The sequence below is a fragment of the Ischnura elegans genome, chromosome 9 (assembly GCF_921293095.1).
Source record: "Ischnura elegans chromosome 9, ioIscEleg1.1, whole genome shotgun sequence".
In the NCBI taxonomy this organism is placed as follows: Eukaryota; Metazoa; Arthropoda; class Insecta; order Odonata; family Coenagrionidae; genus Ischnura; species Ischnura elegans.
The window spans coordinates 19,032,430-19,058,637 of NC_060254.1; the positions used below are offsets into that span (position 1 = coordinate 19,032,430).

At 39.1% G+C, this 26,208-nt stretch overlaps 1 protein-coding gene across 1 annotated transcript; it reads right to left on the bottom strand.

Moving 5' to 3' along the window:
* Positions 1-11,014: 11,014 nt before the first annotated feature.
* LOC124165901 (adhesion G-protein coupled receptor G6-like) lies at positions 11,015-25,954 on the bottom strand. Its single transcript, XM_046543441.1, has 5 exons — positions 25,640-25,954; positions 22,407-22,695; positions 21,470-21,763; positions 14,896-15,422; positions 11,015-12,481 (listed from the first exon to the last, which is right to left on the bottom strand). The coding sequence occupies exons 1-5, from the start codon at positions 25,952-25,954 to the stop codon at positions 11,924-11,926; spliced, it is 1,983 nt and encodes a 660-aa protein (XP_046399397.1). The 3' UTR covers positions 11,015-11,923.
* Between the last annotated feature and the right edge of the window lie 254 nt (positions 25,955-26,208).

The following is a 26,208-nucleotide window of genomic DNA, read 5'->3' on the forward strand; positions in this document are numbered from 1 at the left end:
TAACCTAGTTCCATCAAACAGATAAAGAGTATAAAAACTTTTTGTAAAAAGGCTAAACATTGGTGGTTATCCTATCATAACATTATTGTTCTTTTTCGATGCGTGCGTAACTATACATATCGAAAGAAATCACACGGTGTAGTCCGATTTCAAAGAATTAATAATTTACGTGAAACCTATTAATCATACATGCGTGTTGCAAAATCCCCCGGTTACACGTAAGTACAATTCCTAGTTATATTTATTGCCAAGAACCCTACTTGATTTGATTTAGGAACGGAACCAAACGGACCGTTGGGACTTCCAACAAATTCAGCCGTAGCCTACGCTATCAAAACAACAGGTTCTATTTTATGCGCAAGCACTTACATTATTTCCTATACGTTCTCGCGTACAGAGACTATAGTACAAGAACTTCCACTTTAAATTATATCATGTAAACAAGGAACAAAAGCGAACATTTCACCATGAACAACGGAAAAAGACGCTACCTTTAGTTGCCAAGTAACGGTTTTACCAAGACGGTAATGTTGTTCCAAGCAGAGCCATATTTTTCCTCGAGATGTTACAGGCTGAGTTATAAGAAATATAAGGAGCATGCGGAAACACTATACTGCCGCCAGTGAACGCCAAGAAAAAATTATTTAGAAGTCACATCAAACTTACTTGCAGCAGCATCTTTGTAACCGCCAAACCACCATGCTGTCTCCGGTGTTCCGTTCCGGTTCCTCTGTTGCAAAGGAGGAACGGAGGAATGTGGAGAACCATGGTAGAACACCTTCCTGAATCGCGGAGTAGCGGTAGATTCAAAATTCGTTCGCCACCAAAAAAACTAGAATTTCGATATAAAGTAAAGGTACGGCAGTACTTACCTTCTATCTTCTACTACTTCTTCTACTTGCCTATCCTTAAATTGGACAATTACAATTTCTAATCTGGGAATGAGGCCATCGATGCCGTGATAATTTTAGGAGAATTCTTACCATTAAAAATTAAAATGAATTTAAAGCGTTATGTTTCATTAAAATACTTTCCAATCAATCGCCTCTGAGATTTTTTAATCCCTAGAGAGTAAATATTAATTAATCAATAAGTTGAAAGAGTTCATTTAACCTGTAGGAATGGAATGTCCCCGAGACGGCTACGCGACGTCCGCAGGACATTGGTACATAATATAAAATTTCAGTAAAAATCGATAAATTCCATTATTCCTGTTGTTAATTTTTGTAAAAGTTGCTAAATTTGTTTAAATTTAAGTAATTTTTATAATCATGAAAAGTACGGGTTTATTGTTCATCCATCGCTTCTCAACCGTACAACATGCGGGAATTTTTAATTTTTTGAAAGTTTCTAAAATTGTTGCTAAATTTATTTAAACTTTAAAAATTGTTATAAATAATGTAGAGAGTCATAAGTTCGTTCAATTGTTGTTGTTTAACCCGTGAGGCATGTAGAAATTTTTAACGCTCGTAAATGTTACTTAAATTGTTGCTAACTTTGTTTAAACTTAATTAATTGTTATAAACAATATAAAACTTAAAAATAGCGTACACTTGTTGTTCTTAAACTATAGAAGCGGTAAAAATGTCAATTTTTTTTTCGTTAAATAGTTTATAATTTCCTCCGAGTCCACACTCCAACAAGAGGATTACATTTGGTTACCTAAAATAATCCTCAAAATATCTCTTCCTCCACGAAAAATTTCCTCTTCCTCGATCGGGAGGAAGTATTCTGGGTTCAGAAACGAGAGAGTTTTTTTTCTTTCTCCCTTCTCCTATACTCCCTACTCGGAGGAGGATCACGAGACTCTCTCGGAGTTCCTCCTTGAGGAGGTGAGTGTTTTAAGAGGAAACCAAAACTCCCAAACCCTGCGTAATGGGACACTAGCTGGACGTCCGCTGGACATCCGAGATAGGACAGTGTACGGACGGATGGCCAGGACAGCCGGCGGATGTCCTCTGGCTGTCTTGAAAATCCGCGGACACTGAGAGGACGCGACGGACGCGCAGCGGACGTCCTCTGGCAACGATGTGCTGTGTGGGAATCGAAAGGTTATTACTCCTGGAGTACGTATTTCACGCTTTTAGTTTTTTAAATGACGATATCTATTTTTCGCGATTAAATGAAAAGTGAAAATTTTTAAGCGCGCGAAAACGCAACGGCTAAGTATAAATGCTGGGAAAACTCCGCGTGACGTCGTTCTGGCTCCCGCTGCCGCAAGTGAGGTGACCTTGGGGCGAGGCTTTGAGCGCTGATACGACGCAGGATGCTAGCAGGTAGTATAGTACCCTGCTGGCTGGTAGCGCTTGGCTTAAATAAGGATTATTAATACCTTATCAAACGAAGAAAACTTTCCGACCTTAGCCAGTTTTAATAGGGGATTATTAAGACATGTTTCTCTGAGCTGTGTGCCTCATGGATGCATTGGTAATCTCAGACGATGTAAAACTCTTATCTACTCGTATAGAAACTAGGTCCCTGTGACGTCACGTGGAGTGGCATCGCATGGGCGGCAATCTGGCCTTTTTCAAATGAGGATAAAATTGGCCATTGCGATTCGTCTAAACCGAGATTTATAAAACCAAATAATTTGTATATTATGAATACACTAATGGTTGGTAACGAATCGCAATCAATGCCTTTCGTTTTCTTTGATGAAGGAAACTACCCTATCTTCATGAAAATTTAATGGTGGCCTCAATAGTTGAAGTCTTTGAGCTTTTAATTTCATTTATTTTGTCTTTGACGGAGACATGAAAATTTTCAATTCCCACCAACTAATTAGTTAAATGAGTTACTAGTGAGAGCTCGTTTGCGAGAGTATCGGTCCACGAGTGTTCGCTTCAGTCAGGTAAATTCAATAAGGAACCTCATCGCGTTTCATTTTGTCAGCGACAGATCCCAGCACCAATGAGGAGAACAGTATCGAATACAGCGGCATAAATGAGTGAGGGACAAGCGCTGCCTCGCGTTGTGGCCCGGTTTTTCAGCCACGAAAACTACGCAATTCGTACACCCATTTAACAGTGCGGTGTTGCTATAATTGGCTATAATTTGGGCTATTTTATGGGAGCTTCTTATTCATTCCCTACCTTCAACTCACGGCATTAAGGGACTAATATTAGCAACTATAAATATATTTTTGGTCTCAACACAGCGTTTAACCTTGATAAAGAGAGGCGATCAAGCCTTTGAGGACACCCAAGAAATATTCGTCGAATTCAGTGAGAGAATTTCGACCCTTCAGGTTTATCTTTATCTCTCAATCGTACGCTGCCAAGCAATAACTTGAGATGATGGATTGATGCCAGTAAGTGGGCCGAGATCAATCTAATCTAGATTAACTTATTTAAGGACACCATTTGATAATTTATTTGGAAATGCATAGAAATGATAATAATGTGTGCGACATTAGGCCGGCGCTTAATTTTCGAAAGTGATCCGTTTTAAGAATTCGTGTTCTCAAAATGTGCGAATTGGTGAGAAAAATATTATAAAGTTTCAGGTTCGTGCGACGCCGGATAGCCGAGCCTGAGGCGCCTTAAGGCCGTTTTACACGGTACACGTGTATGAGTTTCATAGGAGAGGTTATAAAGGATGTAAAAGAGAAGAAATAGGTACGTCGATGTCTCTCGTAGAGATCTCTATGAAAAGGCTAGGGGATGGGAGAGAGGAATGGATAGCTGGGTCGAACCAATCTTAGGATTGCTGACTAATGATGTTGATTAAAATTATAATTTTTTTTGCACCCCCACTACTGTTGGTACGTTACACCCTGGGCCCCCCATCTATCCCTCCAGATCTGCTACCTGCCCCTGACTCCTATTTTCTACTGCATTCATAGTTGGCATGATATTAAACACAAGTATTGAGAATAATTAAGTTGAGCTATAAATTGGCGTATGTGAATTAGTCTGAAGAAAGAGAATCCAAATGCCAATAAAAGATAGAGGAAAATATTACCTTCAAAACCTGTTTTTCGATTGCCTTAGGGAATCTTCTACAGAAAAAATGAAAGGTTTTCTTTTTTCCATTGAAAAATCTTCCCCTTCCGTCGATACATTATAGTTTTGCTACTAGTGGCCCACGTCGCCCCAATGACGGCATTGAGATTTCCTCATCCCATCCCATCCATCCCTATCCTCACCCCGCAGGTGTCCGCAGCCTCCTTAATGCCTTATGGCGACACCGTCTTCCTTTTTCCTTCCCCTCCAATCCTCTCCCTAGGTGAGCTGGCACATCAGTTAAGTTACTGGGTCGCAGCTCTGGTGGTTGCAACCTTGAGAGGACCCACCTGGGTCCTCAACCAATGTCTTGGGCAATCGTCAACAGGGAGAGGAACAGGAGTTATCTGGCCGAGGGCTAGACCAAGAGTGATGAGTTCAATTCCCCTTACAAGGTTGTCATGACATCAAGATACAAATTAGTCATGTGTAGTTGATGGTCTGAGAGTGCTGATGTCAGCAGTCAGGTGGGGGAGTCAAGTTTCCCAAAAAATGGACTGGCACCTCTTATGCATGTTGACCATTCATGATTCCCTCAATAGCTGTATACTATTCCAAGTCCACGTGTATAAATATCAAAATTCAAACACCGTTAAGTCATATGCTCTTAACCGAGTTCCCTGACTTCAAACCTCCAGAGGAAAAGAAAGTAAAAGACAAAGTTTCAATGGAATATGAAAGAACTGTGCTCTCAGTACCCTTCAATTTGAGTGAAAAGTGAACAAATACCCTCTGTGTGACTATATTACCATGCCACATGACCAAAGTTATTGAAAACCCATGGTGGAGTGGTCATAAGTGAGTTGGAGAGAGTATTTTGGTGGCAAAATACATAATATTTTCCCCTTAATAAGTTATGGTCAGCCAATTTACTACATTCAATAATTCACCAATTAATATTCTTGCAATTCCTTTCCACCATCAAGAAGATACCCGTGAATTATATATACCATGAGAGTAGAAGCTTAATTTCCAATAATTGTGATTTTGTTTATTTATTTATTTAATCCAGTCCAAAAACAGCACGAGGCCAATTACAGAGGACTACAATAGCAGGAAATTGGTATCACGTTGTCACTTTGTACCACGTTATCTGCTGGGTTATTTTTTTTACCCAAACACCTTGATCTCTTTTCTCAGGTCAGACCATCAGGCCACTACCTAGTCTCAGCGGGGAGCAGACTAGTTACTGGTAATGAAGCACCAAACTCTGAGTTCACCATCATAAGTCAACAGTCCAATGATCGCTTTAAGCTCTCCCATTAGCTAACCTCTTTTCATTGTGACATATGTCTCTTTTACATCCTTAGTACCTAACCTGTATGATATTCATGACTGTCGCCTTCCTTTCTTCTCGTCCAGCTGTCTTTCTACATTTTTTTTTAACCAGGCCATCATGCATGGGCAAACTTTAGATTTTTATGTCAAAGGGGCCAGCAATCCTGCTGGAGATTTAAGGACTCTTGAACACCCCCCAGTGAAACATATTATTATGCAGTTATTACATAGCCCCTAAGTGTTTAAATTAGCCTCTGAAAACGATATTTTAAGTACTAGCTGAGACTAAAAGGGAGCTGGATAGGGCCCCCATCTTCGATGTATCTGGATAATAAAAATATTTGTACAAAGAGGAGTATGAGATGAGTGATATGAATGCAGCTGTCTAGCATGTTCTTTCATTTTACAGTCCATGTACTTGCAGGGTTAAAAGAAAATATGTATAGGGAGCAAAAAGAGCCCAGGGCTTTCCAAGGCTGCCCTGTCATAGTGGCTGTAATTATTATGCAACCACGGGGCCCTTGTGGGAAATCCCTGCGGTCCACCCTAGGCAATCCACCCCTTATCCCATCCTGAGGAATGCAGACTCAGACCTTCTCATATGAAACACATACATCAGGGCGGATTGGAAAAAGCAATTTTTTTAAAATCAATCTGGCCCATTGAAAAAGAAAGTTGTGGGACTGATCAAAAATCTTACAGAAAGACGTAATCCGCGAACTGAATAAAATACAAAGGAAGGCTGCGCGTTTCGTCAAAAACTGCTACGGGCGTGCAGACAGCGTTACACAGATGTTAAGCGAATTAGGCTGGGAGCCATTGGAGACTCGGAGGCTGCGCGCTAGGCTTAGATTGCTTGAACAATTGAGATATATATTTGAGATATATATTGAGATGGATATCTTTAAGAGCGACACAGAGAACATAATATTACAGCCACACTATATTTCCAGGTCCGATAGAAGCGCTAAATTAAGAGAGATGTTTTGCCGAACAGATAGATATGGGAATTCGTTTTTCCCCCGAACCATAAAAGACTTTAATAAATGCTAGTCCCAACTTCATTTGAGTATATAATTTTTTTTTAGCTGTAAACGGCTGGTGTCCTAACATCCCCTGCCACACGCCTTTTAGGCGGCTTGCGGAGTATTATATAGATGTAGATGTAGATGTAGATGAAAAATAAGACCTGAAAATTTTTAGATCTCTCGGTTAAAGTCCTTGTTCAAATGCTATTTCTGGGGGGGGGGGGGGGGGGGGTCAAAAATCAAAAAATTTAATTTTTTTTGGTAACTAGGTATAGATTTTGCTAATTACTGCCCTTATAGAACATAAATTTTGTGCATTTTGACGTATCTGCCACTGTTAAGCCACAAAATGCCAAAAATGGGTGCACATCCGCAAAGAAAATATTCCAACACCCGCGCAGTATCGCGGATAGATGAATGGCAGGTCACTCCCATCCCCTCCCCGCTCACCTCTCCCCCTCCCATGCCCCGAATGCACCAAAATGTGCTGCTAGGAGGGCGCTCATCTTAGATAAAATAAATAGGCAGATGGTAGACGGTAAAAAAGAATGCGTAGTGAGACGACTTGTCCCTTTTTCGGCGACTCATCTGCATTATAAAAATACTAACTTTGAGAGAAGTGATGAAATATTCTTCTATTGTTCCCCATATTTTTAGATCCGAGAATGCAGGCAAGGAGCCTATGGTCTATGAAGAGGTCTCTGGAGTGGCTAGAAAAGTGTGTGAACTTTGAAGAGGTGCTACTTTTCCATAATGTGTGTGACTAAGTGGATTTTGCAGCACCATAGGAAGTACTAAAACTTACGCAAAAATGCAAATATACCAAAAGAAGGGTTACATTGAAAACAAAACTCTAAAAATTTTCAGGGAACATTTGAAACTATGCAAGAATTATGCCTTTAAGGACAAGAAGGAACATAAGCTTCCCCCAATGAAGAAGCATTTTGAAAGACCAGCGGATCAAACCAAAGATGATAACTGTTGGATTGAATACTAAAGAAACACGACAATTGAGAAAAAAAACTAAAAAAGGAATAGATGGAGAGCACTGACTGAATCAATATCGCCAATCCTTGAATGGAAAAAAGCATCAAAAATTTTCTTCATCAATTCATCCGAAGGAAATTTAACGGACAGGAAATCAGCCGATTTCTGTCTCTAAGTTCCTAATGAAATGAAAATTAAGGACTAAAATCAACCTGGACCTTCTGCTACCGTAGAACTGAACTATGGGAGAGGTACATGCAAGGACCAGTGTGTCGCTCCAAGCAGCAGAAATGATCGTTCCCGCAACTTAAGCTGACGAAAACATCATAACTTCGTTAGACACTTCTAATGTGGTGAACCAGAGCTATTTACTAAGACAGAAAAAGATGCTAATTAATTCAACTATTATTCAACTATTTGGGTAGAAGATTAGAGGAAAAATGCCACAACAGTAAGGATATCGAGTCGAAAATTGTTTTAGCAGAGGAGGAATATATAATAGGAAAGAGCTAGCAACAGGATCATTATATTGGAGTTCAAAGCAAAAGCATGTAATCAGACAGTTATATTTATTTCAAAAACTGACTGAATGAAATATTAAATGACTGCAATTAAAGACGGCTCACGATATCTTTTGTGCCCCCATTGAGTATTTTTTCTGTATCCGCTGCTTATTTATCTCGTAGCAATACATAATATGTCTGGGGTCTGATATGCTTGGGCAAGCACTGTTAAGATATTCATCAATTATTTTTAAATATCTATTGTTGAGCTGTTGAAATGAAAATCAACATTGGAGAGCCAACTTAATGATTTCCGTCCTTTCCATATTTCTACAAATTATGGGAGAACATCCAATCTGCCCCCCACCTCACTCCATAGTGAAAAAATTAAGTGCTTGGTAATTTAAAATTTACCATAATGAGCGGTACTCAAGGAGATGCATCATTAAGAAGGAAAGGCTAGAGGTAGCAACTAGGGTGAATATTTCAGGTAAGTTTGTGGACATCCATTATTATCCAATATTAGGCATTTAGGGGGGAGTGGGTTCAGCCAAATTTCAACCAATATCATGCAGGGGAGAGGGGTGGTGTCAGAAAAATACAAATAACCTTTTTCTGGGAGAAATCTTATAGAATTGGGCAAAAACTGGATAATATTGAGTGAAATACCTACTCTGAAATTATGAAATGGCTAAATCAGCTACATTGAACACTAATATTTATTGTGGTCTGGTAAATGCTTCAATGTATCATAGTATGCTATGCATAGCCCTTAACCTGCTTATCCAGGAAGAGCTACCAGGAACAATTGCTATTTAACATTGGTAAAGCAGAGGTTTCTGTAAAAAGAAGTCTTGGGGTTTCATAATTAGCACGAGATCAAATGCACAAATTTTTAGCAGTCTTAAATATTTGTATGTATTTATTTAGTATTTTTACACCAAGGTTGACATGATTACATGATGGTAGATCTCACCCCAACCAAACCTGCAGGTGAGCGAATATCACACATTCAGTGTATGGGGCCAGTGTCTTTCTTTGGGCCTCCTCATACCTACTTCAAGGGTTTGGTTTGGGAGCGTCATCGGAAGGCTTCACCCAGGATTTGAACCCAGGAGCCGGTGATCAGCAGCCAAGCACTCTGCCCAGTATGCTACCACACTCCCCCAAAACTGTGCAGGTTGTAACAAGAATTAAATAAAAACAACTAAGCAAATTATTTTCTTTAAGTAATATACTGCATTCAAGTACATACATCTCAGACATTTGTTCTAAAAATATGCATTTTATTAATCTAGCATGCGATTAGAGGGGGGGGAGGTTGAACCAAATCTTACCACATCTCCCCACGATGGAGGGAGGGAAAGGTTACAAAAATCACCAAAACTATTTCACGTTATTAATTGATATTATGTTATCTGGATAAGTGCCTCTAGCAAGTGATGCGATAGCAAAACAAGCCTCTTATTTGTGACTCTGATTTAAAAACAGATTTTTCATGTGAAGAGGGCCCTATAATTAAAAATATAGGATGTTAATTTGACTTGATTATTTAGGGTAAAAATTAGGAAAGGTAAATGGGATGGATGAATTGGTAAATAAATGTGTGGTGTTTAATCAGTGTGGCCTGAAGTAATAGCAAAATGTGTTTGATTTTTGTTTATATGTATGTATTCTCAGTCTAGAGTAGGTCAGAAGAAATATGCCTCAATGTCCAATAGGATTAATGGCACCCCAAAACACAGCCCTGAATCCTTGGCCTCCATGATTACACGTCATGAAATATTTTTTGGGTATATGGGTAGGAAAGTGTATTTATATCCCATTTATCTAGCAGCATCAAAGGGCTGAAGAACAGCTCCACTCTAAACACAGATTTATTGTGCAATGTTTATGATGACTTATGCTCATGTAATCCAGATGTAGGGTTGTTGTTTTGGGGGAGCCCAATCATTACTTTTTACAGTGCTTAGGTGGTTTGTAATACTTCTCAGCTATGGTACCTCTGGATTCTGATATACCAAGATGAGTGGTTTTTAAATATTCATTCATTATTTTTAAAGATTGCTTTTTGAGCTAGTGAAATTAAAATATCTATTAAAGAGCCACCTTAAATATTAATATCTTTTAAAATTTTTGCGGAAATTACCAGGGAGGTTGGCCATCCCTCTTCCTCCGCAAATCCTCTCGTGATCCACCATTGTTCAGATGCCATTATCATTGCTGCTGGTGGACAGATAGAGTAGTTGTAATAGCTTCATTATAAATTCAAGAATTTGTTAGTATCAAGAAATTCACCTCATTTATTTGTATCATGCCCTTCGTCAATAAATATGGAGTTTTAAAATTAGGAAATTATTTTTTAAACACCTTTCATGTCCTAAATGCACTGCAATCTGAGATATCATATCATATGCAAGGATTCCTAATTTTGTGAATGCACAGATTTATCCATGATCACTTTAAAAGGATAGGGAAAAATATCACAGCTATAAAAGTGTTATATTCGGTGACATGAGTGATTGGTTAAAATGAAAAGCATACAAAATTGGACCAATAATGAGAGTTCAAATTGTAACCACATTTTACAGTTGATAAATATAGATTATATTAGATGTTTGATGATAGATTACAGTTGATACGCATCTAAAAGTCATTTGTCTACATTTATCAGGCCTCAGATGCATCATCACTGAGAGATTGCATAATATCAAGTTATTGCAGTAAGCAAGGAATCGCTCCCCAAAATAACGACCTTCATCTGCTTCTCATTCTTGCCAGAGGTCCTTTTCAGGATTGTCTAATTCTTGCAGAACATTTTCTTCCGACCATGATGAATATCCCCAGGGGGGTCTGTGGTGATTGGGGGTCCTTGGCTGGGGCTCATGATGGGCCCCTCCTTGCTAGGGAATTTTGGGGTCCACCCCCCAAAAATTTTAGGAAATTACATGCCTAAAAATGAAGTTTGACGCTTTTCCAGCACTTTAAAACTACAAAAAAAAGCTTAATAAAAATTGCAATTTCGTAAGAAAAAAATAAAATGGAAATTAAGAATTTTCATAGTATGTAAATAGCTGATAGAATTAAAAAAGTATTAAGGTTCTTCAATATCTATTTAGTGAATTTATTCGTTGAAACTGCAACAAAAATCTATAAAAAAAACCTCAAAAATGACCTTTTTGAATAATCCTTTCATAAAAGTATCATGTTCTCTTTTATCTTCTGACACCTTTATTTTAATAAGTTTTTATAAAATCTTTCTACACTGAGTATAATGTGAATAAAGCAACTAATGACAACATAAAATTTATAACTGCAAAATTTTCGGCTCAGGTAATCTGAGTCCACGCGGCACTGAATGACTAGCGTCCATGGATCTCCAAGATTGTTGTTTAAAATGCAAATCATGATCTTTGGAAGCATTCCACTCTTGATTGTGGAACATTGTTTTGGTCCCTAACTCAGTTGATTTTCTGACTTATTTTTTGGGCAACTCCTTTGAATTACTGTACACAAATTGTATACAGTGTATACAGTTTGCATACGATTGTATGCACTGTATAAAATAGTATACACTGTTTACAATTGTATACAAACATGATGTATACAGAATGTTTCCTGTATGTTTCATCATGTATGTATAAATCCAATTGGTGAAAATGGTCCTCAATATATTGAATATAAAATCTGGGAAATACGGATTTCAATAATCTATTCACCAAGAGGCTGACGAATCAATTACATATTATCTGAAATAATTGCCAAATCCTTATAAAATTCTGAAAAAGATATCCTATGGATGTCCACAAATGGGACATTTGTACATCCATTGGAAGTCCAGAGGACATCAAATAGATGCCCATGGATATCAGCCGCGATATCCAATAGCCATCATTGCAGTGGCTGGGATGTGAATCTCATAAATGATTGACAATTGATTCAGGAATGTAAGAGATAGCTTTGGTGAATCTGTGCCTAAGTTCAAGATTCTTAAATTAATGAGCAATATTGATGCATATCACATAAATCAGGTTAGCACTGCTTTTAATCCCATAGGTTGTTGGAATAATCCATTTTTTCCGTAGTGTTACCAGGAGATAGGTAGCATATGAACTTGCCGCCTTTATTTATATTTGCTCACTTTGTGTTTCTTTGATGACGACAAAGAACTCCGGAGATTGGAGCCTATTGTTGACAATCGCTGGGACAGTCTCATTCGAGCGCTTTTCTTTAAGACGATGAGCAGCAAAAACTGCGATGTCCCTTGCATTACCACCGTGGAGGCGACAAATAGTCTGAAATATCGGTACGCTGTCGGCTTCCACATGAGCAGCTGGAGGGGCAGAGCAATCACCCAGTAGAATCCAAGGGAAAACAACAAGATGAATGCTGAGCAGAATCGGCGGAGGAGTTTTGGTTTAGTGGATATGACAGGAATGGGGCTTTTGTAGCAGAAGATCGCCCAAATGATGAATGCGAAAGCCACGATTGTCGTGAACATGGCAGCAGCCGTGGGTGTCAGCACGCCGAAATAAAAGGCATTTCCATCAGGGAAGCAGAAGGCTGTGCCAGGACGGTGGATATAGAGCCGTGTGTCAATGCCCATACTGACAGCAACAGGGATCACTGGAAGGCCCCAGCCAATTATGGACGAACGAAGCAGGAGGTGGGTCATTCTTGTCTGAAACGGAACATTGAGAAAGATGAAAAAATACATAAATCTGCATTTGCATGTCAGCCTCAGAGCCAGGTCACTTCCCTTAAACTTGGAGGATAAAGAAAAAATTAGGTTGTCTGAATCAGTGAAATGAATCATGCTCGAGGGCTTGGCCTTGGAACAATACGATACTTAATCACTTATACTATTATTATTGCATATTAAAATATCATAGGGTATCCTTGCTTTAAATTAATTAATGTGACCTTACAACGATTCTACTCCACCATCTAATTTCAATCCATCATCTTAAATTATTGCTAAAGGCCGTTTTACACGATACACGGAATTGCGCAGGTTAGAGCTGCATTAATTTCTAAAATGGCGTGGAATTGCGCGAATGTATGAACAAAATTAGAACAGGGGCTATTTTGCCGTCTCGCATCCACGCATTCTCGCATCCACGCATTCTCGCATGTGTTCTAGCAATTCACCGCTTTACACGACGCAATTTTGATTGCGCCTTCGCACGTACGTCAGACTGCGCAATTCCGTGTATGTACCGTGTAAAACGGCCTTAAGAACTATCAGGCAGAGAACGCACCAAATGTACTCACAATCAGAGGTACATATATCCCAAATGTAGAAATCATCAGTGGATAGGAAACCCTAGGGCGGGCTCGCGGGTTACACTCCTGGGCCGAGGTCTGAAGCGTTAGCTTATCACCTCTGCACCGCACAAGGGGGAGGACTGGAAGGAACAAGGAAGGAGGCGCCGCCGCGATAGGAGCCCGAGGACGCCTCCTGGGAGGGGATAGGGAAGGAAAGGAAGGGATGAGGATTCCCGCACCGTCACAAGGCGGGCGGGTCCTAATAACAGCGAAACCAAGCTTACTTAATTAATTTTCTAACGATCTTGGAGGACCATTCTATGAGGAAGAATGATCCAACAATCAAATCGTTAGATTGTAGAAATGATCAGTGAATTTGACAAATATTCTTCAAGTGAACTTATAATTGCCTCTTGTCACCAAGGTTATCTACACATAATACCCCCCAAGCCGCCTAAAAGGCGTGTGGCAGGGGGTGTTAGGACACCAGCTGTTTACACATAAAAATGAAGTGCTCTAACGAAGTTGGGACTAGCATTTATTAAAGTCCTTTATGGTTCGGGGGAAAAACGATTTCCCATATCTATCCGTTCGGCAAAACATCTCTCTTAATTTATGGCTTCTAACGGACCTGGAAATATAGTGTGGGTCTAATATTATGTTCTCCGTGTCGCTCTTAAAGATATCCATTCTCAATAGTTCAAGCAATCTAAGCCTAGCACGCAGCCTCCGAGTCTCCAGTGGCTCCCAGCCTAATGCACTTAAAATGATGGCTGCTGCCATGTTATACTCAGCATTGGGGCCAAACCAATGCTAGGCATTGCTAATACATAGTATTCTCCTCCCGAATGATTATGACAGGGGTGGCCCAAGAGGCCCGCTCCCACACTTAATGGTGTAAATACAGCACCCATAGTCACCTCTAGGGTTTGGCATTGATTGACTATTAGTTACTTATACATGTATGTACATATTTGTGCTTACATAATGAAGCATTCCCATATGTTGGAGGAACCTTTTACAGCTGTGACCGGTAAATGCTCTCCAACTATTATTAGCACCAGAGCCACACACATTGCAAGTATACAGTGTAGTTTTCCTATTTCTTTCCTAGAATACTTCTCTTATATTTTGTGTGCTATATTTAAACTTCGTGATAATTTATTTTGATTTCTTGAGGCATCTCATCAGTTCTATCCTGAGCTTGCCTCATAGTAACCCAGCCTTATGGTTTTATGACCAGGTGGTCTCTGATGTGATCATTATAATTTAAATGTTGCAGAACTACTAAAGAATAATATACTTCCCCTGGGTGGCGTGCTACTAGCAATCTGTTTTATTTTATGAAGATTGATACAGTTGGAAAAGCAGTCGATTGGCCACAGAAAATATAATCAAAATAATAAAAAAGACTCTTAGTACCCGTTTACGTACTTCCTCCACCTTTGATTAGTTTTACTAAAATTCTTTGGAAAGATCTCCAAAAGTTGGCATCAGATTGTGGTAAGATTCACAAAATAACCCATTGAAACTTGAACCAAAGCGTATGTCACTCAGACCCCATCTTGAATGCCGTCAATGCATGCAAAAGTTGTCGTTTCGTGTGTAATAAACGCCTACAATCTTTAACAAAGAAATTGCTAAAATGAATCTTGCGGCTCCTGCAATGAAAAATATATATATATATGTATAATGTAATTTATATGTAAGATTTGCATGATTGCTTTTTATGAACCCACATCGGCTGAAACAAACTTCCACGTGGTTTGTGGTGCATTCTGTAAACGGTTTTGCCTTGTCCAATAATAAAATGTATAAGTGACATACCCGCAGCACGTTGTTCGGGTGGACTTGCGAGGCCAGGAAGACAGAGACCACTGCAACCCAGCAGAATGAGGCAACCATGAAGTAGTGCTGAAAACCTCCGAGGGCGATGCAGGATATTGATTGGCCGCATTCGTGGATGGCCTTCCTTCGAATCTCTTCGACGACACATATTGTCAGCGAGAGGGCCACTGAGGCACTGAGGTTCAGGTTGATCTTTATATACAGGGACTTGCGCCAACTCGGGCACAGTGCAGCAAAGAGGAATATCGCCAGGAGGCAAACCAGGGAGATTGAAGAGCAGACGATGTGGACCGTTGAGATCTGGGCATCGTCTATTTCCCACTCGGCATTCTTAGGTGGTAGGGACACAAGCAAAGCAAAGTCGGTCAGGTGGTGGCAGATACATCCGAGCATGTCTGGTGGTACCAGGCGGGGGTCGCACACAGGCCTGCATCCCTCATCCGTCCAATTACGAGCACTCTCCTTCCAGAACACGCATTTGCTAGTTTCTGCCTCCTTGTACAGACCTGAAAGTGAAAAGCAAATCCCCAGCATTGATGTGCAATGAGCAGTGAAGAGTGGAAGCATTCGATACGTGGCGCTACCAAAAAATGATGAAGATAAAATGGATTGACCATGACCATCAATGAGGTAGTCCTAAGAATAGTGGGAGAAAAGAGAAGCCTCCTAAAAACCTTAAGCAGAAGACGGGACAACTTAGTTGACCACATTTTGAGGCGTGATGGCCTGATGAAGACAATCGTTGAAGGACAGGTTGAAGGGCAGAAGGGCAAGGGACGGCCCCGAATGAGTTACATAGGACAGGTTATAAATGGAGAAAAAGAGAATAAATACATTGCTATGAGAAGGTTAGCGCATAGGAGAGAGAAATGGAGAGCTGCATCAAAGCAATCTTAGGATTATTGGCTTATGATGATGATGATAAGATGTGCAATAATTTCATAGATTAAATATCATCTTATTAGGTCATGATGAGATGATGAGGTGTGCAATAATTTCATAGATTAAATATCATCTTATTAGGTCATGATGAGATGATGAGATGTGCAATAATTTCATAGATTAAATATCATCTTATTAGGTCAGCATACAAAGCCCTATCTTCCGAATTTGTTCCAACTGCTCTATCACGTAACCTGCTATTAAGCCAGGCACGTAGCCAGGGGGAAGCTTTGGGTGCATCAGACCACCAACCCGGGAATTTTTTCCCTTTCGGCGACTGTCCTCCATACATCCCTTTAAAAGACAACTAGCCCATTGGTAATTATCCTCTTCCTTTCTCCCCTCTCTAAAACGTAATTGGATGAGATCAATGTCTCACCTCCAGAATTTTTTCCAAGACAGATAATTTTATTTCTACGGCCAGAGGCCTAAAAGTTTTCCTAAAATTTAAAATTTTTCCCTTTCCGATTAGGAGTCATGGTATCTCAGGCTGTTGACAGTATGGCATAGAGTGTTATCTCAAACAGGAGGAAAATCAGATAGAAGGAAGTGCAGTGATATGAGCCAATGAGATGATGGATGAGAACAACTAGTAACCTAGATGCCAGTGGTGGCAGCTTATGTGGTAGAGCGCCTTGTGGCACGTCAATTATGGGGTTCAGGTTTAGAGTCCCCTTCTACATAAAATAAAGTTTCACTTGTAGAATGTTCCCACATACTGTGGACTTGCAGATGAATCTGTTTACCTTTTTCCACCCACCGTAGCCATATGGCTAAATCCTACAATTCTGAGCATATGAGGCTCCTGTATAAAATGCGCACTCCTTTTTGTTGCTGAGTCATCACAAATACGTTGGCAAAGCTTGCAACAATTTATCCACCTATTATTTGATTTTTGAAGCCGGTCGCAATAAGTCCGATGGCGGAAAGAGATGCGTGTGACACGGAAATTAAATATGGACGCCGACTCTCTGTAAATTACATTATATGAGGGTTGTTTAACCTGGATCCGCCCAATGTAACATAAATGTCACACCCTGTATCGCTCCACTGTAATGGCTCTTGCATCGTTCGGGCACGGTATATTGTTGTGTTTTATACCTTATAAGAAAGAGGAAGCTAAGTGCTTCAATTCAAGGTAAGAATTGTCAAGTGAGAGTGAAGACCTATCCTCTTAGTACCCCTGGTACTTATGCGCCTTCCCTAGACACTAAAAATGGACGTTCGCTTTGTGTAAATATTTAATTTTTTCATTAATTATATGCGCTACAGCGACAATTTTTGGTATGTATCAACATAATGAAACAAAATTATTAATAATACATTAATATGTTTGGTTTTGCTTTCCATTTCTGTAATATACTCTGATAAATGTTACTGTGACATAAATGTCACATTGGGCGGATCCCTATGCAAATCTTCAAAGTTTCGAATTTTGTGCTCTAGTTAGAATTTATTCCATTTTCAACGTTTTTTCCTTCGTATTCCCGCCAAAAGACGTATTATTTATCAATTAGTCGATAAATTTGCATTTATTAACTTTTATTCCGGTAATTACTTTTGAATTAAATTTTTTAATATTAGGGATATCGATAGCTCAGAGATATTACACTGTGTGAAGCCAAATAGCTTCCGGAAAACGAAGACTTTGACGAAGTACAATATACCTTGAGCTACCAGAAGCAGAAATTGTCACTGATGAGGACATTGCAGATGACCAGGCTGGTGGACTTGTGGAAAATTTAACGGGAAGACAACTTCGGGCAAGAGTGGAGCTTGTTTTGCAGCTTGATAATGATAATACTAATGAATTTCAAGAGAAGTCCTGAAGTATTTCGGTACCAGTAAGATGTAAGGAAAAGGATTCGAAGTCAACGAAGCTTACATCACTTCTCCAATAGAAAAAAGTAAAAAGAGAAGCTGCCAATTTGCGACAAGAAGGTCATTTTGTAAGAAATAGGTTATTCCCCGAAACAGATCTTCCTGAATAGAGGGAAAAATTAGGTGTAGAAATTTTTTAAATAGTTTTTTCGGATGACATTCTTTTTTCTCATGGCAGAATTAGATAATTATACTACTTCTATTGTTTTTTCATCTTCTAGTATCAGTAAAGAGGAGATGAAAATTTTCATTGGGATTTTACTGTTATGAGGTTGTAACTGGTTTCCATCCAAGCGATGCTCCTGGGAAGATTCTGGGGGTGCTCACAACTCAATGGTTACCGTAGCCTAGCGAAGGAATAGGTTTTTTGTGATGAGTAGATACCTTCACTGTGCAGACAATACGATGCCCGACATAATAGACAAATTGTGGTAGCTTCGCCGTAGATCACTAAATTGAAAGAACGTTTCAGAGCGATTTTTCCCACTGAAAAAACTCTTTTGGCAGGAGTATGATTGTGGAGTATTTTGGTATCCATCCTTGCATGTAATTCATTCGGCGGAGGACAGTCAGTTTTGGTGGTAATGGTGGAATATTTTCCTTGACTTTTGGAAGTAGCTGTTCACAATCTGAAGCTGATCACAATCTGTTCACGAGCGAAATCTGGTCATTGCATGTCACAATTAGAGATCAGGCGTGTAATAATGCAAACATTACTGACCATACATAGATGCAAAGGCAAGTATAGCCGCCGTACTACTTCATTTTCAACAGAGGCAGACAGTGAAATATGTTACGATGCTAATGATCAATTAGTCTCAAAAGATTGCGTCGCCGTGCTGGAGAACATTGCGCTTCCGTCAAATGCACTGCATGCGATGCATGAAATATGGACAAATATTGCTTTACTACTTACCACTCAAAATGGTACGTATACACCGGCATTGAACTCTAAAGCAATCTTAAGTTTATATGAAACAAATTGATTCAAATTTAATTCAATTTTATAAGGTATTACACCCTTATATGTTGTGAGAATATTTTTCAAATATGTATATTTATTCTATGTATTTTCCAAAATTGGGAAATGCATTTTCAACTATTTTACTTATTAGCCATGTAAAAATATTATTTAAATGTACCTTCAACAAATCCATTGATTGTGTCAATTCAAGGTTCTGTAATTTCATAACACTACTGCCGAAAACTTAAATTTATACATAAATTTAAAATAATTTTTCTTGATGTGTATTTGACAAGTTTATAATATAAACATTATAAATTTAAATATACCCCAAACTTGTGAAATAGCATTGAAAAAATCCAAAACACTTCTACATCTTAAAAAATCACAATTTACATCGAAAAATTTATGAATCGCGGGCAATGGAACTGAAAATTATTGCTAAATTTTTAAACAATTTACTTTAAATTCAAACAAAAGCTTGAAAATAGTGTACGTAATTAATAATATGTTTTTCTAGCGTTTTTTATCATTTAAATGAACAGTGCAGCTCAAATGCGAAAAATATTTGCTTTTTCTGGGGAAATATTACCTTGCACCAAAAGACAACAGATCCGCCCAATGTGACATTTATGTCACAGCCTGTATCTCGGAAACTACACAACCGATCAACGAAATATTTTCAGAATGTAGTAAAAATGAGACCCTTACCGTTCCCCTAGAATATGAATTATTAATCTCAAAAAAAATATTTTGGGCGGATCCAGGTTAATAAGTCTTTAGAAAAAGGCAGAAAAAAAATAATAATTTTGGGTCAAGTTTTGCTCATTTTTCAACATTGTCTCCTTTCAGCTCTGTAAATTTTTAACAGCATTTTTCTAAGCATTTTAAGCCGTTGAAAAAGTAAAATTTCGGGATCTCCTCATTAAAGGCATTATTTTGAGTTACTCCATAGACGCAAAACTTTATTTGTAAAGCTATTTCTTTGATTTGGGAAACGAGTAAAAGTCGCTGAGGGTAAAAAATTATGAATACAGTGAATAATTGGAAATTTAATTACATAATTATGGCCAATACACTGCAGAGGTGTGCAACCGCATATTGTCTTGTTGAAGGAGGAACTTTTTCTCTTTTGGTCCAATAATGATGCATATTACTCTTCCATTGTCACAATTCTCTTTTCAAATCAATGGATGTAGATTATTCCGCATGCAAGCCAAAATGTCATAGCCATTACCTGACCGGCCCATCCCACCATCTTTGCCTTTTTCGGAACCTGTTCACCTTCAGAGTTCCGTTGCTTCAACTATTTTTTATTTATTTCAATTACCTACAAAAAAAGCACAATGAGGCCTTTATATCGGGAGTTTTAACAATTAACTACAGACAATTACACACATCGCTGTCCTGAAAGGGGTTAGCTTACGCACACCGACCGATATCTAAATGCAGCATCGCACCATCATCCCAGTCAGAAGGCCTCACTAGTGGCTACTTTGATTAACAGAGCGTATAATATCTCCGATGATAACTCCCTCTCCATGGAGATAAAGCACCTCACTACGGCACTACAGAAAAATGGCTATCGGAGAGAATTGGTCCTTAAAAGGACCACAAAGGAAGAGGAAAAGCGACGCAAGGCCACCATAGAAAACCAGAGTGATGACGATGGAGAGGCAGTTTCGTCAAGGAAGCTATACGTCACCATCCCCTTCATTGCTGGAAGGTCAGAAAGGATCGCCAGAATATTAAAAAAGCATGATGTGGTCACCAGATATAACTGTGTGACCAAGATAAGAGACTTCCTTCCCGGGCCCAAAGACATCATTCCTCAAGAACTGTACAAGGGGGTATACAAGGTGCCTTGCTCCTGCGGGAAATCCTACATAGGGGAAACTGGCCGCTCCATGCATGTGAGGATCAAAGAACATCAAAGGGCGACCAATAACAAACAATTTCAGCTCTCTGCCATCGCCGGACATGCATGGTCGGAACCTGGCCACGACATCAAATTTGAGGAAAAGAAACTTATAGTTAAGGAGTGCTGATACTTCCCAAGACAAATTAGGGAAGCAATAGAAACTCAAAAAACGCCATTGAATTTCAATAGAGAAGATGAGTACTTCCTTCACAGCGCCTGGAAAAGAGTCATCAAAGAGAGAGCCAATCAGAGAGAAGCGCCCAGTCAGACAGCCAATCACAGTGCAGCTATCATCCATATATGAGCGAGGCAGAAACCAACAGCCGACACCTTCGACCTGAAGACGCTGGCAGGATAGCCAGCGAAACTGTTGTCAACAAACAAGCAGGCGCGGAAGAAAACCCTGGAGAAATGCAGAGATCAAACCATCGCCGCGGAAACCTACGTTCTAACATTATAGCTCTTATTCAAATGAAACTCCCTCTCTCCCTCTTCTCCCAGATGCACTGGTCAGGGGTGCGGATAGGAATAAAGACTAGGGGGGGTTTTAGGCACGAAACACTGGGGTGTCTGAGGGTGTGGAATACCTGCCTGGGTAAGCGTGAGGTGCAGGTACCCTCCCCTGGAAAAATTTTCATATAAATGGTTCAAAATGGTGAGTTTTGTGGCCTTCTGAGGGATATTTTGTTAATACTCACACTATTTTATAAGTAATATCAATCCAATTAAGTGAAATGGATTAAACTTAAAAATTTATCCGAGCCATGGGGGTGGGGGGTTTATCCCCCAAATCCCCCCCCCTCACTGCACCACTGGCACCAGTGTGTACTTACATTCATACTCACCTTTTGAGGAAAGTAGCAGTAATTCTAATGGTGATTTGTTATTTGTTCCATCCATCTGATGTGCGCTGATGACGACTGTTGAGCCAACTTGGGCGACATTTTCATAAGACTCGAATGGTTTCACAGGATATAAACCGTTTTTGTGGTACAAAATGGCTGTAATGCCAGTGTCAAATTCAAGCTTCTCTAGTAGCATGACGACCATTGACATATTGTCATACTGGATATCTTGATTCCAGAATATAGGTGTCATATTTACTGTCATTTCCCCATCGTCGTTCATCTGCTGGTAACCTTAAAAAATATGACGCATATTAATTTGAAGTATAAAATTTTTTCATTTAATATCATGTGAATGTCAATTTATAAAATAGTGAAATATAAATATCCACTTCATTGATTTAAGTTTTAGGAAATAGATTTGCACAATGGGAATGACGTTACCAAAATGTTTGACTTGAAAATTAGTTTCTTAATGTGCTATATATGGCCAAATTCCATTATTTTTTCAAAAAATTTTAATAAAATGTTCGTGATACAATAGCAATTGCATTAAAAGTAGGAAATGCATCTTTTCCATAGGGTAGCTGAAGTGTTGGGCATCGAAATTTCTAGGATTTAGTTCACCTTTAGTTCACCACAAATCATTCTCCTTGAAGACGGTTGCAGGATTACCCAACGTTACTTTAGTCAGCGCTGAACATGAATCAAATTCAAACAAATGAACTAAATTATAAACCAAATTACTTTCTGATCATTCATTTCCTCAAGTTTGGGTGATTCACGTGATAAACCATTCTTGATTATTCATGCATTCACACAATAACATGTGCTTGTTAATGTGTCCTGTTATTAGGCTGTTATACATATGTGGTTAAGCCTAAGGAAAACTGAATTAACATTTCAGTTAGTCTTCTCTCATTATGCTGATTCATACCCATGAATCCTCTGACCCCTGCTTCGGGATGTGCTGAGAATCCAGACACATGCACCAAAGAAACAGGCTCAACATCTTTCGTTGCAGCAGCCATCATCACCTTCTCAGTGGCAGAGCGAAGATCTTTTAAGGTACCCGATGCGTTGTCTGGTGCCATGATTTCGATGGGATTTAAGTCCAAAACAGTGTCAGCAATTGTTAGAGCAGAGATAATATCTTGGCGAGAAAACTTTGAAGCCTCACTTATATTTTCAGCTACCCTAGTTAAAGCTTCCGTGATGATACTGATCTGGAAATCAACAGAATTGTGCATGATCAAAAGATAATATTGAAATCAGGTCTAATGGAGGAATAAAATCGCCAATAAATTAACTTACGCTATGATGGAATTCTCTAATGAGTGTAATGTTTTTTGAACGGCTTTGATTTTCATTTGTGGATTTGATAAAAATAATATGGAACATAGGCGGAGGGGGAAGGGGATGAGGGGGGGGCAAGGGGGCACGTGCCCCCCCCAGACCCTTAAAAAATATGCAAGATTTATAATACAGTCCATTATCATTGCATTCGTTTTGTATTACAAGGTATCCTTGTGCCCCCCCCCAGAGCAAAATTCTAGATACGGCCTTGGTTGTGCCCCCCCAGAAAGAAATCCTGGATCCACCCCTGATATGGAATGTTAATTTAGATATAAACGGCTTCCATTGCATATTCCAATGACTGTAAGCTTTAGGAGCAGAGAAAAGAAAAAATTGGAAAATATCCTTATTGTAAGTTTTACTTGTACCATGACCTGAGGAAAATAATGACATCATTCAGTATTATGGCACGACGCTTACTCCAGGTATCTCACCTCAATTGCTGATAAATTAGAGTATTTTTCCACTTCCTTCGCAAACTTTTCGAAGGAATCACCTTGCTCCACGTGAAGACTAAAATTTGATAATTGCTCCCAGCGTGGTGGAGGTTTATGACAGAGTAGACCAGAGTCATTTGGTGATGGCAAAGGCTCCCAATAAACGCCCTGGAAAGGAAGGATAATTTACTACCTGGGTAGCATAAGCACCTATAGTAGCATAAGTAATGCCTATATTTTTAAGAAAAGGTAGGTTTAAATCTGAGCATAAGATAAATGAAGAGTAGGCAGAAGGTATCTGACCTTTTTGGGATTAGATTTTTTAGCAGATGACGGTATGTAACACAGCATGGAAATGTAAAACATTTATGTAGTGCCAAAAATTTATGAAAAAACTGCAGGAGGTTGAAAAATAATACAACTGGGTTCTCCATTGCACTTTAGAGAAAAATAATATCATTTATAATTGTGAGTATTATTTGCTCAGTATCATCTAAGTGACCTTATGTTAACGACTTATTCGTGGAAGATAGACCCAAAAATTACCGAGTGACGTTCGTCTGCTTAAATCTCTTCATACCTGAAATTGTACTTCGGCAGAAAAATTGCATTTGCCTCATTCCTCTTCAGATATTGTAGTGAAAAATAGTAGCCCACTTAAAAATTGTAATTGTAGTCATGTTAACCCCTTATATAGCCCATGATGCGTAAAAATAATGAAAAAATTACAAGATAAGGGTTGCATACAAAAATAAAATATGCATAAATGCGGGGTATTGATGTTATATAAGGTCCTGTTATTGTAATAATATAAAAACAGTAGGAAAATATTATCAATGAATGGAAATCCCCTCTCTCAATGCCACTCATTGTAGAATAACACCAAAACTGGAGTCTTTCTTCATCAACCTCGCCTGAGATTCAAGAGAAAATTGGAAAATGGCTTAGTATGTTCAAGTGCAGAATGTATAGAATACGACACAAGCGGCACTCTGTACTTGGGAACAATATCAAATGAAGAAATGATAATATATCAGATGTACCATACATGATATACTGGCACTGAAGAGATTAAGGCGCAACGAGTGAATACTCGGGGCGGCAGTGGACGAGTAACAACCAATTACCCCTTACTGAATCGGTTGCTCAAGTAACCAGTCGGCCACAAATGAACTTTTGATTGGCATGAAGTCAAACCAAGGCCTTCCTCGCTGATAATTTACTTCAACTTTGGAAAACGTATATGCGTTAAAACTCGGGAGATTTGGTGAAGTTGATATCTTGAACTTGTCCTTACTAATGAGTGCCAGGAATCACAAACAAAATCAGGGGGGGGAGGGATGGGATCAAGGAAAAAAGGGGTGGGAAAACATTGTGACAGGTCTCAACCATTACAATGTATTAATACTATAGATCAATCCTGCTCAATCACTACACTAATATGCTCATCAGTTATAAGGTTTGAATGTCTTAAAGCCTTATACCCGTGACAACACACATAAATACAAAGGCATACCTATGATCAAAAATAGAGGGGTACAAGTCGAAGTCATTCAAGTTGTAGCACAGTAAAGGTTATAAAACCAAAATTTCAAGAAAATTATAACAGTGTTTTAATAGTTTTAACATTCTTTGCTCAGAAAAAATCTTTTTATTTTAATCACATGCTTTATGCCATTATCACTTGATGCTACTGTCTCTTCTTCCATGGTGCACGCTTTGTGCAGTGTCTTTTATGATGAAATAGCTATTTATGCCATTTGTGAGTATGTTTTTAAGGATGTGCGTTTTGAAAATATCCGGGTCAGTGTTTGATCTAGAACCGTCTTAGTGTTTTATTTAAAATCGTCTCAGTATTTTATTTACCATCAATCACTAATCTCAGCATAAAATTGGAGCAATATATGTTACTCGAAAGCAGTAATCAGTGGAGAACAAGGATATTATTGTTCTGAGTGGATTCCTGTGGCAGATACAGGGTAAGGATAAAGGGGGATAGGCATGAGGTCTTGGGATTAACCTCTAAGCAGTAGCAGGGCTCCGGGAAGTTACAAAAAGTTTGAGACACTTATTGTCGTCTGAATTTCCTAAAAATACAGTTTTTAAAACAAACATTAATGTACATTTTTATTAATTTTACCTCATGGTAAGTTTCTGTAATGCATTAATATTTCATTCTTTATTTTAAAAGGTTAAAAGAAGAAATGATTTTTTCAGTTTTAGCTTTCGAGGGTTGGAGCCTCCGCAACCCCTACCTTTCTCCGCCAGTGGTAGGCTTGTCAGGGGGAACGACCTGTGCATTTCAGTTTTCCTTTTTGGTAGTCGTATTTAAAATTCTTTTAAAAGTATAAGAAAGTGTATTTTATTTCATGCTTACCTCGAAGAAATCACCCTGGCAACTCCGAAGTGGTCCAACGGTGTCGTCGCCATTCGGACAAGACTCTTCGGGAAGCGTGCGACTGCCCTGGGGAGTCTTTGGCCACGTCAACCCGTGTCCTCTCTCCGGATGGCAATACCTGGTGCTCCTCAAGTTCACGGCACCTGGCTTGCGCTTCTCCAAGTAGTCTCTCATGTTGCGAATGCGCTCATTCCAGTCCAAATCCTTGCCCTGGAACTCGTCATTGAGACCGCGGAAAGACACACGGGCTCGGATTGTGTTTTCCTCCAAGCTTTCCAATATGTAGTACGTCATATTCTCTTGTGGATTTTGAGTCGTATACGTTTCGAGTACCTCTATCACTTCATCATATTGGGAGCCGCTGAAAGTGAAGAGAACGGTCACGGCATCCTACAGTTGCAATAATTTCATGGATGGCCGTGACAGTGTATATGAGTAAAGATGCGAGAATGTTGTTTCATTTTTCACAAAAAGCCCCTTTCGAAATATTTTATTTTGGTTTTGGCAAAAAATCTCTCTTTGTGAGAATGAGGAGGAGTTTTGTTTCG

What these genes read in the sequence shown, in the direction of transcription:
- LOC124165901 (XM_046543441.1), bottom strand. Translation starts at nt 25,954, where the DNA reads ATGACGTACTACATATTGGAAAGCTTGGAGGAAAACACAATCCGAGCC. An exon ending in GCCAGGGTGATTTCTTCGAG is followed by an intron (nt 22,696 to 25,639) that starts GTAAGCATGAAA and finishes GTTGATTTCCAG; the next exon opens with ATCAGTATCATCACGGAAGC. An exon ending in AGGGGTCAGAGGATTCATGG is followed by an intron (nt 21,764 to 22,406) that starts GTATGAATCAGC and finishes ATATTTTTTAAG; the next exon opens with GTTACCAGCAGATGAACGAC.